Consider the following 16123-nt stretch of genomic DNA (forward strand, 5'->3'; position numbering starts at 1 on the left):
TTTTTGCCGATAGGCCGCCAATTTTTTTTGCCGGTTGTGTGCATATTGGAAGTGCTTCTTTGAAACGGAAATAAAAACTTCTTCGTGGGAGTTAAATTTTTGACGAAAAGCACCTAAGAAAATAAAGTGAAAGATTAAACTCCATTGGAAACCGGAAAATTTAATTAAGTAAAAAGTGGTAATAAATAATATTATGATCCGTACTTCCTATTGCCGCAGTCGTTGCCAAACCAATAGTGCTGCTTTTGGTACCAGTTCCCTTCCACGAGAAAAGTTTTGCTACCTCATCTGTAATAATTTTTTTTTAATGAATCATTTATTGACGCTCGTACGGATAAGGCTTCGGATTTCGCACGCCTTTTTAATTGAGAAGCCATATTATCAATAAAACATTAAGTTCAATAACTGCAAAGACCTAATAAACTAGCAAATTAAAAAAATAAATAACTATAAACTTACGAGATAGGGGAATTAAACGTTTAAATCCTTTAGTGTTACTCCGCGCAGCCTGTGAAAGAGTTGCAAAACTCCTTAAATTAATTTGTATTTTTGAATTACATATGTAGTAGCTACTTACAAGAAGTTTAATTATAAAAGAAAGTGGTAGATCGTCCTTGGCGTTTGCACCAGTCTGCCAATAAATCACATACTTAATAATTTTCTTAAATTGAATATTTAACAAACTACTTATAAAATGTTGTGATTGAAGAAAAATTGTCAACAAAACTAAAATTTTTTCTTGTGCTGACAAATTACTACAAGCCTCTTTCTATTATATTTTTTTTTGTTTTATCGTTTACGAGCTTTTCTGTAACTATTTGGCGATACGAGAATCCCTCGTAAAACATAATGTTCGTAAAATGTACGTTTTCTTGCTGGCTGGGTATGTAGTTAGATACCTGTATATACATACATAAATGTATTTACATATATACATATGTAACTGCATCACATCTAAAGAAAACAAAACTTCTAATTGAATATATTATTCACTGCAAAAAATAAAATAAAATACAACAGGTGCGAACGACGCCAACGGATTTGCGCCATCATTCATCGAGAAACCTCGCATAATTCCAAACGATTCTGGCACACTAATAACAATGAAATGCAGATGCAAAGCGAAACCTGAGCCCACTGTTAGTTGGTATAGAGGTACCCAACTGGTCAGTGAAAGTAAAAAGATCAAAATAAAGTCGGCTGTGATTGCGGAGGACACATTCGAATTAACTTTAGAGATAAAGGTAAGCTTCAAACTCAAAATTAATACAGTATCACCCGGCTAATTGACCCCTGATTTAGTAATAAACTAAATTAAGTGCCGTTTTCACAGTGGGTGATTAACTGAAATTTGGCAGTTAAATTTAAATTTTTGTATTGAAAACCTAAAGTTAACTTCCGGATGAGAGTTAACTCGTCACTGCAAAAACGGCCCTAAGTGACTTCCGAGATTGTACATTACATATATTATTATTATTATTATTATTATTATTATTATTAAGTGACTTCCGAGATTGTACATACATATTAACCTATAACTCGATCAAAAATGAATTTCTCAATTGATATAATCGCAAATAATTCGTCGGATGATTAAACTTCCGATTATCCTTTTGGTATTGGAGACATTTTACCCAAATCTCTGAATACTTGCTTTATTTCAATTCCATCCCTCCGTCATATTCTCCTATAAATAACTCACTTTTTTATATACAGCCCGGTTCACTTGAATATGTACACATTTTTTCCTCAGATCAGAGCTTATATCTGGATTTTTGGGCATCGGAAAAGTTTCTTTTTGATTTCATATTGAGGAATGATCAATTTCAAAGAAAAGTGGTAAAAATGGAGAAATTTATGCTTATTATTTTGATTCACTTGAATACGTACAGTGGCTTTAATACAAGGAAAGGATTATATTGAAGCAACAAAAGCATACCATTCATTTTAATTCTCTATATAACACTTTTAGTATGGATTGTCCGGAAGACAATTCCAGAGTCACTTTGAAAAATGAAGGACATCTCTCTGCTTACCACTTTAATCGCCGGAAAAAACAAATGCAAATCATTACATAGATTGTCTGACACGCAAACTTTGCAGAAAATCCAATTCTAAATATTTTCCATTAAGTTTAGGTGCTGTGAATAGGACGAACGCTGAAAAAATTATGAGTGCTAAACAGTGCGTAATTTCGCTAGCATATTTAAGAACGCGGTGCCAAAATATGCGAAAAATGTTAAAAAAATTTAATATTTTTATTGCATGAACTATTCGTAATTGTGGAAACTTGAAATATTATCTGAACTGCTATAGACTACGAAATAGCGGTTCAGACCACTATACTCTCTTCTTGATCATGGAGGGGAAACAAACAACGTTCGTCCTTTCAAAAATCGTGACAATTATAGTAATCAGCAAAAAAGGCAAAATGAGCTTTGAAAAAAGGCATATATTTTTAATTTTGTTATGTACTTCCTTTATGTACAATGTGCTATATTTATTTTGTGCCGATATTTTAAGACTTCTATCAAAATATTTCGGAAAAATATTAATATTTACGTGAGCTGGACCGGTTTGAAAATACTTTTAAAAATGGAGTTTTTTATGAATAATTATATTTTTATGAAATATTATATTAATAATAATAGTTTCTTAAAGGATTTTTTGGAAAAAAATCCCCCCAGATGACAAAACAGTTTAAGTTTAAAAATGCTACATAAATATATTCAAAAATTGTATCAACGGAATCATAATAATGAGATTTTGATGCTGTTTTTTTACTTTTTTCAAAGATTCGTGTAAGAAAAACTTGAATAACTGCTCCAAAACTTTACCGATATAGACTTATAAGGTATCAGTGCAGAGGTATTTTCTCACCCTTTTTATTTCTTTGCAAAAAAAGCTCATTTACGTCCCAAATTTTTTTTTATCAAATACCAACACATCTTAATTCAACATGGAATGACACGCGTTTACCTTACCTTCCTCTTCCAACTTTGAATGACCTTATTAATTATTAATTAAAAGGGTGAGAAAATACCTTCCCAATGATATCTCATAAGTCTTGGTAATTGGTAAGGTTTTGGCTGAGTTATTCAAGTTTTTCTTAAACCGGTATTTGAAAAAAGTTCAAAAACAGCATCAAAAATCGCATTATTATGATTCCGTATTCATTTTTTTAATACTTTTATGCAAACTTTTTAAGCTTAAACTGTTTAGTCATCTGAGGTAATTTTTTAAAAAAATATTTTAAAAAAAAACTTTTTATTAATAAAAAACTAAATTTTTGGGGGTATTTTCAAATCGGTCCAGCTCACGTAAATCTTAATATTTTTGCGAGATATTTTGGTGGAAGTCTTAAAATATAATAGATTTTATATTTCCAGTGGAAAAACAGTACAGTTTCTTTTTTTGTATGGGGAGTGGTGCAGTCCACTGTACATAAGTTGACTATGATTACTAGGCCGTGCACAATGCCACTAAGTGCATTTTAAAATTTTCAGGCAATAGCCCCATGCGATTATGGATTATATTTTTTGTTGTTTGAAATATTTTATTTTTATCAGTATTTTTCTTTTAATCAAAATATGTTGAAATAAAAGTGAAAATATAAAAAAATATTTTGCCAGAACCACAAATAGGGGTAATATATCACTCGCCAAATTCTAGCGATGCTGACTTTATCAGCTACTTCAGTGAAATTTTAAACAATACTTGCCTAAATGATAACACTATATTTATTGGAGACTTCAATATAAATCTATATAAAGCTACAACTTACAGTAAAAAATTGGTAGAGTTATTTCAGTCCTTCTCAATGGTTCAGAAAATTAATTTTTATACTAGGAAATTGGAAGAGGCCGAAACCATGATTGATTTACTATTTACCAATAGCAACAATATTTCGTGTCAAAGAATGGATATGCATCGGATCTCCGATCATGAGACAATATATGTCAAGATCGAGTTGGAAAAAATCTATAGAATGAGAGCAAACAAATTTATTATATCTTGCGAAAATTACACAAGTGACAATCTTCTTCACCAACTGAGGCAATACAATTACAGGGATTTTTCGAAATTAAGCATCGATGATAAATCGAAGTTTTTAACTAATGTCTTGTCATATTCAATGGGCACTCTAACATACACTAAAGAAATAAGGCTTAAGCTCATGAACAAGTGGTATGATACTGAACTAGCATACCTTAATAAACAAAAGTATAATCGTTACAGGATAGCATTAGAAACAGGGGCCTGGAATGACTATAATACAATCAAACGTAGATATAAGAGGATGGTAAAGGTTAAATACTTGGAGCATAAGATAACAGTTTATATTGGAGATAGCAAATCAATGTGGAAGCATCTAAAAATTGCATAAGTATGTCAAAGCAAATAAACACCATTAATAAAGTGTTAATTCACAACACCTTTTACACAACGGAAAATGATATTGCACAATCACTAAATAACTATCTTATTGACAGCATTATAGAAATTACCTCATTATAGAATTACCTCAAAACCTGATAAAAGAGGATCCTTTACGATTCCAAATTGCACACATAACTTTAAATTTATAGAAATCGAAACCGATGAAGTGCTTGAAATTGTCAGTGGTTTTAAAAACAAAATTGGAGGAAAAAAACTATTATCTGTGGGAGTAATGAAAGACTCTATAACATATACAGGGTACTTTTACACGCAGTTAATTAATGAAAGTCTAAAATATGGTGTTGTTCCTGATCACTGGAAAACATCTGTTGTTGTGCCAATTGAGAAAGTCAAGAACACAATCAGAGCCGACGAGATGAGACCAATTAATACGTTGCCAAGTGATGAAAAAATTCTTGAAACCCTAGTTAAAAAGCAACTAATACAATATTTAGAAACTAATAATATATTAATGCCACAACTGTCTGCTTTTAGGAAAAGGCACTCGTGTGAAACCGCACTAAACTTAGTAATAGCTCGCTGGAAAGAAGAATTGAGCAGAAACAAATACATAATTGCTGTCTTCTTCGATTTAAAGCGTGCATTTGAGACCATAAATCAACAGTTACTTTTAAATAAATTGAGTAATCTATAGAGATACGGGGCGTTGAGCTAAAATGGTTTCAAAGTCTTATTATGAATCGTTACCAGAGAACACAGATTGGACCGTCGGTATCTGACAAAAGAAGTATAGTGGTTGGCCTACCTCAAGGCTCAGTGCTAGCACCTATATTATTTAATATGTACATAAATGATATTGCCAACGGTATTAAATATTGTCATATTAATCTCTTCGCTGATGACACGTTAATCATGTTAAGTAGTGACCATATTACTGATATTGTTTCAAAACTACAAGATGACTTAAATAAAATATGTAATTGGCTATGTTTAAACAAACTTAAAATAAATGTAAGTGAAACCAAATACATACATGATTATATCCAGAAGAAATATTGAAATGCATGAACTTCGTAATTTAAACATAAACCAACAAAAAATAGAAAGGGTGCAGAGCTTACGCACTTGGGTATAAAAATTGATGAGAAGCTACAGTTCAATGATCATATTGACCGCAAGCTAAATAGCAAAAAAATGTTCTTTATGCGACGTACTTGCAAATTACTGAAAAGGAAATATAAAATAATGGTATATGGATCAATAATAAAACCTCTCCTCAATTATCGTCCAAAATTTTTCATCATAATGAATGATAGCCAAATTTATAAATTGCAGAAACAACAGAACCAAGCAATGAGATTCATTCTTCGAAAACGATATGACACGCCCATTAGAGACATGTTATCAGCCCTTGGTTGGCTAAATGTGAAACAACAGAACTTTTATTATACGATGAAATTTGTTAAAAACATTATTGAAGATAATTTACCAGAATACCTAAAGATTTACTTAAAGTATGGCAGCAATGTGCACAACAAAGATACACGTAAGAAAAATGACTTCAATCTACCTATGTTAAAAAGCGAATCTAATAAATGTAATCTTTACTACAAGGATCTTAAATGTTATAATGAATTACCAAATACTGCCAAGCAATGTAAAAACATCAATGAGTTTAAAAGAAAGTTGTTTGAATATTGTAAAACTATCCTAATATAATGTAATGTATTACTTTTGTACTTCTGTTTTCCGTTTGGGGGGGTGAAATAACACAAACGGCAATAACACAAAATTTGCTTTATTTCACTTTTAAATGGGAAATAATACCAAAATCTGAGTTTTGCTTTATTTCCAACAAAGGTTGGAAATAAAACAAATTTTGCCTTATTTCCCATTGCTTATTTATACTATTTGTAAAAAAAAACACAGTTTACTGACAGAAGCAAAAAGAACTTTGTTTATTCCAAAAATACAGTTAAACCAAGGCACATTGCACAGGTAATATCAGTATAGCAGCTGATTTGATTTATTTCAAATTATTTGTTCTCGAAAATGTCAAATATTTAACATTTCTTCTCAAAAAAATTCTAAATTGTTAAAATCTATTTGCATGTGAAACATTTTCCATACAAAACCAGCGATTAAATAGCAGCTTTTGGAACGCTCGACCATCTCAGCAGCACAACCGCTGATTACTGGACCTGGCACAGGATGGTGGATCAATGCTTCGAGAAGCGAACCAATTTACTAAGAAAGAAAGCTGCAACAATTTTCATTTTTTCAATTTAAATTTTTTACCTTTTTCGTATTTCGCATGGCACGCTTTGATGTAGGAGAAAAAAATCAGAACAGTTTTTGGCACCTTCGATACCAGAAGCAACAACAAAATACAGGCAAATGTTGTTTTTGCTCAAATGCTCTAAACCTGTTTGATAGGCCTTGAATTAAACAAAAAATTTGATATAATTCATATGAAGAAAGTAATATTCACAAAATATTTTTACTTATGAAAAGTCTTACAAAATATAGGAAAAGCATCGTCTTTAAAAACTGCTCCGCATATTGGACATAGCGCTTTTGTATCAATTTATTCTGCATGCTTTTTAATATGTTGTTAAAAACATTGCTGGAAAGCCTTAAAATGTTTGCATGGAACCATGTCGCAATAAACAGATGAAGTAATAAAACGGATTTCTCGCTTTATTTTCTGACATTCGGCTGCCTTATAGTCACATTTTATAGGCAAATTTTCAAATAAAGCAGTGGCACCTGGTAAATTCCACTATGGGTGGGATGCAGCATGCAATAACACCATACACAATAATTCCCATTACTTGGACATTAAAAAGCAGTTTCAGAAGTGAACTAGTGTTATTTTATAATTTTTCCTTTTTCAAAACGGTTATAATGCCACCAGTACATAATTGCGAAAGGAGGGGAGGGGCGGAGGACGCGAGCGCGTCGTCGAACGCGGCGCGGGGTGGTGCGGGGTGGCGCGGGGCGTCGCGCCAACGCGGACCGCCGCGACGCCGGGCACTTTCAAAATTGTATACTTACAAATCCGTCCATTTAACTTGTTCATGTACTACTTTTTGTCAAATGTAACTGGGTGACTACGTACATATGTGCACTAGTTTGCTTTATTACTCAAATTGTTAAGTATAAAAGTTGGTCTTATTGCTCAACGAGAAATGAAATAAAGCAAATTTGTGTTATTTCACATTCAAATGGGAAATAACACAAATTTGCGTTATTGCCGTTTGTGTTATTTCACCCCCCCCCTTCCGTTTACTATTGTTCCGTAATTTCAACTTGTAATTGCCATGTATGAATGCCATTCCAAATGATTTTATTAGGCTTAAGCAATGTAATATTAAATAACTAGGTTAAGTCTATCTTCATATATTGTAATGAATTAGGCTCAAGAGAGCTGTAAGAAATAAATAATAATAAATAATAATCTGCTTAGGTAAGCCGTTGCCTTTGCTGCTTGAGGTGGCGGTAATTTCAGTTTGTATTATGACACTCTTGCAGCAAATGAGCGATATTAATTCGTTAGTTCCTGGATTTTACTTCAGTGCTCCTAAATATGTATACTCGATCCGAAAGTGTTAGATAGTAGGAGTTCATATTCGTATCGAATACAACTTTCGAGTAGTTTAAAGTTTCGAATCTAATTACATAGTAACCCCCCAGATATAAGATTGTATCATGAGCAAAAAATGTGAACCTATTCAAGTGAATCGGGCTGTACATATGTACATACGTATATGAGTGTCTTATTGAATACGCATATGTGTAAAAAACGCAGTGGTCAGAGTTAATTTGGTTGGTCCGCTATTTCAGTAATCGTGGGCTTCAAAGAGCCCATGTCCTTACATTTGTTCTTGCTATTCATACGCATTTTAACCGAATGCTTAGTCGTTTTTACAGCTAGGCTTATTTAGAATACGCTTAATTTCTTCTAACGTTGTTTTGAAAGATGGGTAACAAGAAAGGAATCTTGAAAATGTAATTCACAAACTTTATCGGACCGAGTACCGAAGTCCTTTGTATTTATTTTATGCTTTTTTCTTCCATACAGGATCCTGGAGCTGCAGACGGTGGAACTTACCGATGTAACGTTAAAAACGAATATGGAGAATCGAATGCGAATCTTAACTTGAATATCGAGGCTGAACCAGAGCCGGAAGGCGAAGGTCCCACGTTTGTGGAGAAACCACGTATAGTATCTGAAAATAAAGGAAAGCTCGTTATTATGGAATGCAAGGTCAAAGCCGACCCAAAGCCAGATATAATTTGGTATCGCAATGGTGAGGTCATACAAGAAAGCAGTAAGATCAAAATGTTTATGGAGCAACGGGGCGATCAGTACTACATTAAATTAGAGCTTATCGATCCACAACTGGAGGACTCAGGTCTTTACAAATGCAACATTAAAAATACATTGGGCGAACTAAATGCGAATCTCACATTAAACATTGAAAGTAAGTTGCTTTTTATATGACAATGATAAGCGCCGTTGGGCTTGTTTTTACATAGCTAATTACTAAATATTTTAATTTGCATTCTTCCGAAATATCTCGCAGTTGTTCCTGTTATTAAGGATAAGCCGAAAATCATAAAGATCATTAAGAAGCGTACCGTAGTCATTGAATGCACAGTAGCATCTAAATTCGAGCCGAAATGTACTTGGTACAAAGAAGAGACTGCTGTCAAAGAAACCAAACGCCACGTATACCTAGTTGAACAAACCAAGGAAGGCGAATTTGCCGTTAAATTGGAAATAAATGAAGTCGAAGAGACTGACAAGGGTTCTTACAAATTGATTGCTAGCAACGAAAAGGGCGAGGCGGTTTCTCAAGTTGTACAGCTCATGGACATACCCGAGGAAGAGCGTAAACCTACTAAACCTGAACTTGTGCGAAAGCTTACCGACCAGACTGTAACAGAAACCAAGTCATTTGAACTGCATATTACACTGAATCAAAGTGATCGCAAGTGCAAGATTGAATGGTACAAGGGCAGCACACTGATCAAAGATACCAGGGACATAACAACCACATTTGATGGCACAAATGCGAGGCTTACATTCAGCACAGCACGCCAGGAGCATTCCAGCACCTACAAGGTGGTGATAATCAATGAAGCTGGCAAAGCCGAGTCATCTTGTAAGATCACCGTCGCTAAAAAGGACGTAAAGAAAAAAGACATCGAAAAGGAATTAGAGGAGAAACGAAAGGTAAAAAATCGCTCATAACTGCGGTGCATGTCCCACGTGATACAACAAAATGAAGTTACTACGTTTTGTTGTGTCACGGGAGCACTTATATTATGTGTTAAATTAGCTAGGATCTCTTCGTTTGAGAATGCGGAGTTTATTTTGCCCTGAACAGATTAGGCTTTATATTGGCAGCATAAATCCAAACTTGTAAATATGTTGGATTCAAAGTACGACGCATTTAGTGTTTTGAGAAGAGGTAAAACTGCTTGTTCAGTTAGCTATGATGTTTAGTTTAAAGTCGAGCTGAAAGTGAAAGGGTGTTAGTAACCCACTCATATCACTCGAGAGATAGTTGCAAGTCTTTATTTTTACACTCTTGCTTTTATGCGTTCCTGAATTAGCACATTGGATCTACTACGTCGCGACGCCACTTAAATATGAATGTACTATATGAAAATGTAGTAAAAATCGCTGTTAGTAAATATTCAGTCGTGTTTAGAACGAAAGATGGCCATAAGACTGAAAGTTCAAAATCGAATGCATTTTGAAACACCTTAGCACATTGTCTCTTAAATATGGAATACACTTTTCTTTATATATTTACTGTCATCCGAGTGGTTTTATAGGTTCATAGCGTATAAGTTTGTGACTAAAATTGGCACACTTTTGTATTTGTTATCTAATCTGCCAATTATTTCTTTACTCTTGTGATACTTGCAAATAGGGATGGAAATTAAAACTTACTAATCGATTAACGGATAAACGTTAAATTGATAGGCAAATAAATTGCTGTAATTAATTACAAGATATTAATTGATCGACTGCCTTTTGGTAACTTTTGTTTTAATGATAAATTAAAGAAAGAACTTGTTGACAATGAATTTTTTGTTTTAAATACAATATGTAGAATAACTCACTTACTGTTTAGCTAAGGGAGAGCGGGGGACCAGGTTTAGCGTTGGGCTTGAGGTAGAGGATGTAGGGATTACCTTTTGATGCGTGGGTATGTTCGAGTATCAAGCTCAATGGACCCACGTGATCTTTAGGAGCACATCAAGTCAACGGGAAGGCAGGTGAAGTTGTGGCGCAAGATATGGCCCTTTTACCATTTGTTTATTGGAGGAGTCATGCTCCAGCCGCCGCAAAGTGTGCGTTTCGAACACTCTATCCAAATTATTCGTGGCGCTTTCAGTAGAGGCAACATTTTGATATCAATCAAATTTGGTTCGAAAGCTAAAGTAAGTAATTGTATTTCAAGAGAAAATATTGCCATTAAACTACAGTTACTTTTCGATCTTAAAAAAATAGGTCAAAGGTATTGTAGTACACATATTAGCAAAAAAAATATTGTTTAATGTTCTGCTATACTAATCTGGTTGGTTTTGGGACGAGAAATACGATTCACTGTTTAAAATAGGAAAAAATCAGCTCTCGTTAAAAAAACTCATGATCTATTGAAGCATTCCATGCGCACGTACAGACAAATTCAACTAATTTTCTGTTTTCAGTGGCATCGTGTTTCTGGTCCCAAAATCAATAAGTTTGATCATAATAGTATATTACATTTTGTTTGGGATGAATTCCGGCACTTTTCCGAGGAGCACTATTTTTGACCTTTTTAATGGTTAAAAAGTAATTGTGGCTCAATGGCAATATTTTTACTTATTAATTGCATTAGCTTTCAAACTCACTTTAATCGATCTGAAATCATTGTTTATATTGAAAGCGCTACGATTAATTCCCATAGAGTGTTCAACAAGTACATTGTGCGTCTTATAGCCCGACCATAATGAAAACGACGAGCTACGGACCACAGACAGATAAGGTTCGTCCTCTTCTTCCATGCCAAACTAATTCAAATTCATGATGTCGCTGACGCGTTCAAAAAAATCATGTTGTTATCGACAAAGCGTTTAGATAATGAAGATAACAAATTGGAAGCTGTGGTTCGTCGTTTTAAATGTGTTCAGAACTTTATGTTGCTGATGTATATATTCAAAGGGAGGGCCAATGGCTACCATAAAGCGGTCACCTCTTCATGAATCCATGAACAGCCTCTTTTCAGCCTGTAAGCCGTCGTTTACTACCGGGTTACGAAATTAATCCGGGAGTGGAGTGTGGACGACTCGCACTTACTTTAGTACGGGATATTCAATACAAGTGCATGTGTGATTCGCCGCACTTAATTTAATACTGGAAATGAACAAGTCACATAAATACTTAAAATTTTTAATTAAAAATAGTTTGTATAAAAGTATTTTTAAAAGTTTTTGGTGGTCAACCTACTTCGGTTTTCAGAAAATATTGCCCCAGCTTCAGAAAACATACATTTCGCGGACACTGTTGTACCAATCAACTGATTATATTTGTGGGAAAGCAAGTAAAGGTTTTGAATATACCACTCTGGTTTCATCAAACAAAAAGAAACTCAGTTCGTAACATGAAATACATGGAAAACTTTGAGCGCTTTGAGCGACCTCTAAATATTTTTTGATTTCAAAATAAAAAATAGGGATATATTTTTTCGGTATAGAACAATCCTAGGAGGGAGCATAAAGATTCCGACTTTACTCTCATGCATTTTTGAAGCACCCAGTGCACTTATTTATACTAGCAGTGATGTTGCTTTTGTAAAATACAGTGTTGTCCCACTCACAAACAGAGTTTCCATTGTGGGAAATTTTGAAAGTTGATTTAGTACGATTTAGATATAAAAAAATAAAAGGGCTGTTCACGATTTTATGCATATGCTCTTGCATTTGCATATTCGTTGCTTTTGTAAATTTACAACAATAAAATGAACACGGTTCCACCTGCAAATCCAAGACCATTTTCACAACATCCTGAACAGCCCTAATGTATGTGTGCTCACATACATATGGAATAGTAGCTTGAGTCGGGAGGCTCTAAAAGAAATTTTTTGATGACACTAAATGAGAATATTGACTTGCTAACATCAGAATTATTCCTTTCAGGATTATTTGCCAAGAATTCTTCAATGGCTTGGCATCAGTGCGTCATTCGCAATCGTACCCTGCAATATTATACGATTGAATTGACTTATGAAAAGAAATACTCGATGGTTTATAATAACTCATCTTCATAAGGAGAGGAAAATTAAGCAGTTAGTTTAGGTACTGAACAAAATTCTTGCTTAAAGTAATGTATACAGGCTTCTCAAAGAAGCCTATAAATTACCTTTTTAAGCCAACAACGCTTGTAAAACTAGAGCACCATGCGGTATGAGTGACGTGAAGCTGTTGAAGGAGCCAGGGTGTATGAGCGACGCACAGTGTATTTGCGTGGCCGGTCAAAATTATTGGGTGTGTTTTTGTAGTAATCAATAAAATAAAGCGCAGAACTTTACCATAATTAGGCGTTTATATGAGAAAAGTTACTAATTACACTTATCTTAAAATCATTTTCGCAACATATTTACTATCCATCCGATACCAAAAGCCCACAAAAAAGCTTTCAGGTGGTGGGCATCAGTTTGCCCGCGGGCAAAACTCGTTCAAGCTTTCTATATTAAATGTATACAAATGTATACAACGCCATGACGCCACTACAGTAAACCAATTTTTTAATCAGAATTTTAATCAGATCATTTGTTTGGCGTTTTTTATTTCCATATAAATACATATATAGTAGAGAACTATATGAGTCAAAGTTTTTAAATCAAAGCGAACACAGGTTGCTGCTGCATCCCAAAAAAGATTTTTTTTTTGAAAAAACAGTATGTTTTAATGGTTGCATTTTCTTAAATAATGCATTTTTTGCAAATGCACAAAATCAATTTTTAATTCTTTGATAATGGTGTCAGACCTGCGGCATTCATTCGAATTTTAAAAATGAGGTATTAAATAAAAAGGCCTGAATAGAGTTGTCGCCTGTTAAAAATTAAATTAAAGTTGTTTAAAAAGTTAAATAAATGTTTAAAATATGGATATCAATCGAATTGGGTTTGAACAGGCCTCCCTAACTTCCTATAGGAGAGTCGCCACTTGTTTTAAAAATCAAATTTCATTTGAATTGCGGAAATTAGGTAATTGAAATATGTACATATCACCATGCGGGAGTCGGATGAAAGAGGTTTAAGAAGGATTTATCTTGCAAATGTATTAAAGCGGGTTGCCACCTGTTTGTACAGTCGAATTGAATTATACAAAATTTATGTGTATATATGAAATATTGTAATATTTGTGTCAAACGAAATGGTTACGACATTCTTATTTTGTTAATATGTATATATATATGTTTTGTTAATATGTATATATATACACTATATGTATATATATATTACCAATGAGTGATTTGTTTTGATGACATTATTATTATATTACTGGACTCTTAAATTAACTTTAAAGAGTCAGTAAATTTGTTTTGCTAAATTTGTAACATTTTTGACTAGTAATTTAATTTAATATTTTTTAAATAAGTGGCAGCCTTTCTACATCTAGTTCCTTTATATTTTAATATCTATATCATTTGACTTATTTAATAATTTTGATACAATTTTTTAACAGGTGGTAACCTTTTAAAAAAAACTTTATTGCACTTCAGTAGGCAGATAATATGAAACCTCTATTTGAAAATCGAACGAACTATATATGTATATGTAGATACCTATGTAAATGCTATAATTTTTCAACTTCAAACTGCATTTACACTGAAAGTATGAAAGTTATCAAAAAACAAATTGATTTTTTGAATTAAGCATTCCCAAATTCACCACGAAACAAATTTAAATCCGTCAATAATTCTATTTTTGCCACATTTTATACGCTTCCCACTGCGTGACGTTTTGAACATTCGAGTCGTATGCCATATCTACTTGTGGGATTCATGAAACGTCGCAAAGTTGTTGCAAATGTTGTATTCGTTTCAAAATTTGCCACCTTGCGACACAGCTGAATACTTTTGGGTGGAGAATTTCTTGCAACAAAATTGCGACATTGCCATAGTATTTGAGCTGGCAATCATTGCAAAGTCAAAGTTGCGAAACACGTGTTTTTTTATTGTCTTCGAATACTTCAAGAAAAAGTATAACAGTTAAGGTTGATTCGAAACATAATTGTAAAAACGTTTCTTTTTCTCTAACGCGCGGCATTTTTTTTTTTTTAATTTTACATCTGCAATCTGCAGTTGCGATTGGTCGTTCATACAACTTTGTTCGTAACATTGCGCCAAAAATGCCACTTTGCGAGGTTTTATGAATCGCACTACTGTTTCTTCTTTTTTCTACACCATGCGCATATTTTTTTAACAGAATGGGAAAGCTTTAAATATTACTATGCACATGTACATACCTTTGAAGATGTGAGTTGTGAACCAGACTTGGTTTACAAAACTCACCGCCCACACTATAATATACGTTTGTAATTATATATTTTTGCACATTAGTAAAATATTTTTGCCTAAATATGTACACACTCTCTTAAATTCACTTACACTTTACACCATAAATTAAAAATTTTTGAACTATAAAGGAAGAGGAAGAAGCTGCTATAGAAAAAGAGGAAGAAGAAAAACCGAAAAAGTCAGAGGAGAAGAAGGTGAAAGAAGAAAAGGAAACGAAGGAGGAGGCGAAGGAAAAGATTGAGGAATCAAAGAAGGTTGAAGAAAAGAAGAAATCTGATGAAGACAAGAAGAAAATAAAAGATGAAAAGAAGCCCGAAGAAAAAAAGAATATTGATGAATTGGCAAAGAAGAAGGAAGAAGAAAATAAGAAAATCGCAGAGCCCAAACAAGAAGCTCCACAAGAAAATGTAAAGAAAGCGCCTACCAAACAAGAAAAGGAGAAAAAGCCAAAAGTAACAGAAGAGCCCAAGGAAGAGGTAAGAAATGTCTGTCAATGGAAACAATTTGCTTCTTTGCTTATACCATCAGCTGCGCAGTTTAATAATGAATGCTTAACAAGCCGCTCCCACGATCTTTCATTGCGCTCTTCAGAGTCTGCGCGTTTTCCCCAGCTTCCACTAAGGCTGGCGCGCAACCAGCAACAACCTGAACAAATAATTCCAAAGCACTTACGATTTACATACACATTTTACGCTTGACGTACATACTCAAAACCAAATACAACATAACTAGATTTCTAACAGAGCATATACATTCGTACCAGGGATGGTGCGAATATTTGCATTCGTTATAACGAATGCGAATGCAAATATTCGCACCATTTTACAAATTCCCATTCGACATCAAATGATACGAATGTTTTGCGAATGCGAATGTGTACATCGGTAGAGAGTCCACTCTAATATTGTTGAAATGGCTCTAACCGCACAATTCTGTGTTTTCTTGATAAATTATTTGTAAAGAAATCTTATCAAGGTTTTTTATATACTTATAAAATAAGAAATTAAAAGCAAAAAGGTTTTTGAGTGCCGTAGCCGAGTAGGTATACATAGATGTCGGCTATAAATTTTGTGTGTCGCAGGTTAAAATACCGGCACATGCAGTATTTAAATGATAGAAACAAATTTTTTAATATAC

General features: G+C 33.6%; 1 protein-coding gene and 2 long non-coding RNA genes across 3 annotated transcripts in view; 1 reads left to right on the forward strand and 2 right to left on the reverse strand.

The window, feature by feature from the left end:
- LOC118745768 (twitchin) overlaps window positions 1–16123 on the forward strand; it is a 286196-nt gene that overhangs the window by 85630 nt on the left and 184443 nt on the right. The window contains 4 exon segments of the mRNA XM_036479424.1: window positions 1021–1244; window positions 8486–8888; window positions 8991–9643; window positions 15115–15462. Coding sequence (XP_036335317.1) covers window positions 1021–1244; window positions 8486–8888; window positions 8991–9643; window positions 15115–15462 — 1628 coding nt within the window.
- LOC118745769 lies at window positions 131–606 on the reverse strand. The gene is made up of 3 exons (XR_004993704.1): window positions 578–606; window positions 460–508; window positions 131–288 (listed from the first exon to the last, which is right to left on the reverse strand). It is a non-coding gene; the product is annotated as an uncharacterized LOC118745769 (long non-coding RNA).
- Window positions 7881–16123, reverse strand: part of LOC118745770 — a 115365-nt gene continuing 107122 nt past the window's right edge. Inside the window, exon 3 of the long non-coding RNA XR_004993705.1 lies at window positions 7881–8633. This is a non-coding gene — a long non-coding RNA (uncharacterized LOC118745770). The remainder of the gene's footprint in view (window positions 8634–16123) is intronic.

This window comes from Rhagoletis pomonella, unplaced genomic scaffold (assembly GCF_013731165.1).
Source record: "Rhagoletis pomonella isolate Grant_MI unplaced genomic scaffold, Rhpom_1.0 Rhpom_scaffold_00009, whole genome shotgun sequence".
In the NCBI taxonomy this organism is placed as follows: domain Eukaryota; kingdom Metazoa; phylum Arthropoda; class Insecta; order Diptera; family Tephritidae; genus Rhagoletis; species Rhagoletis pomonella.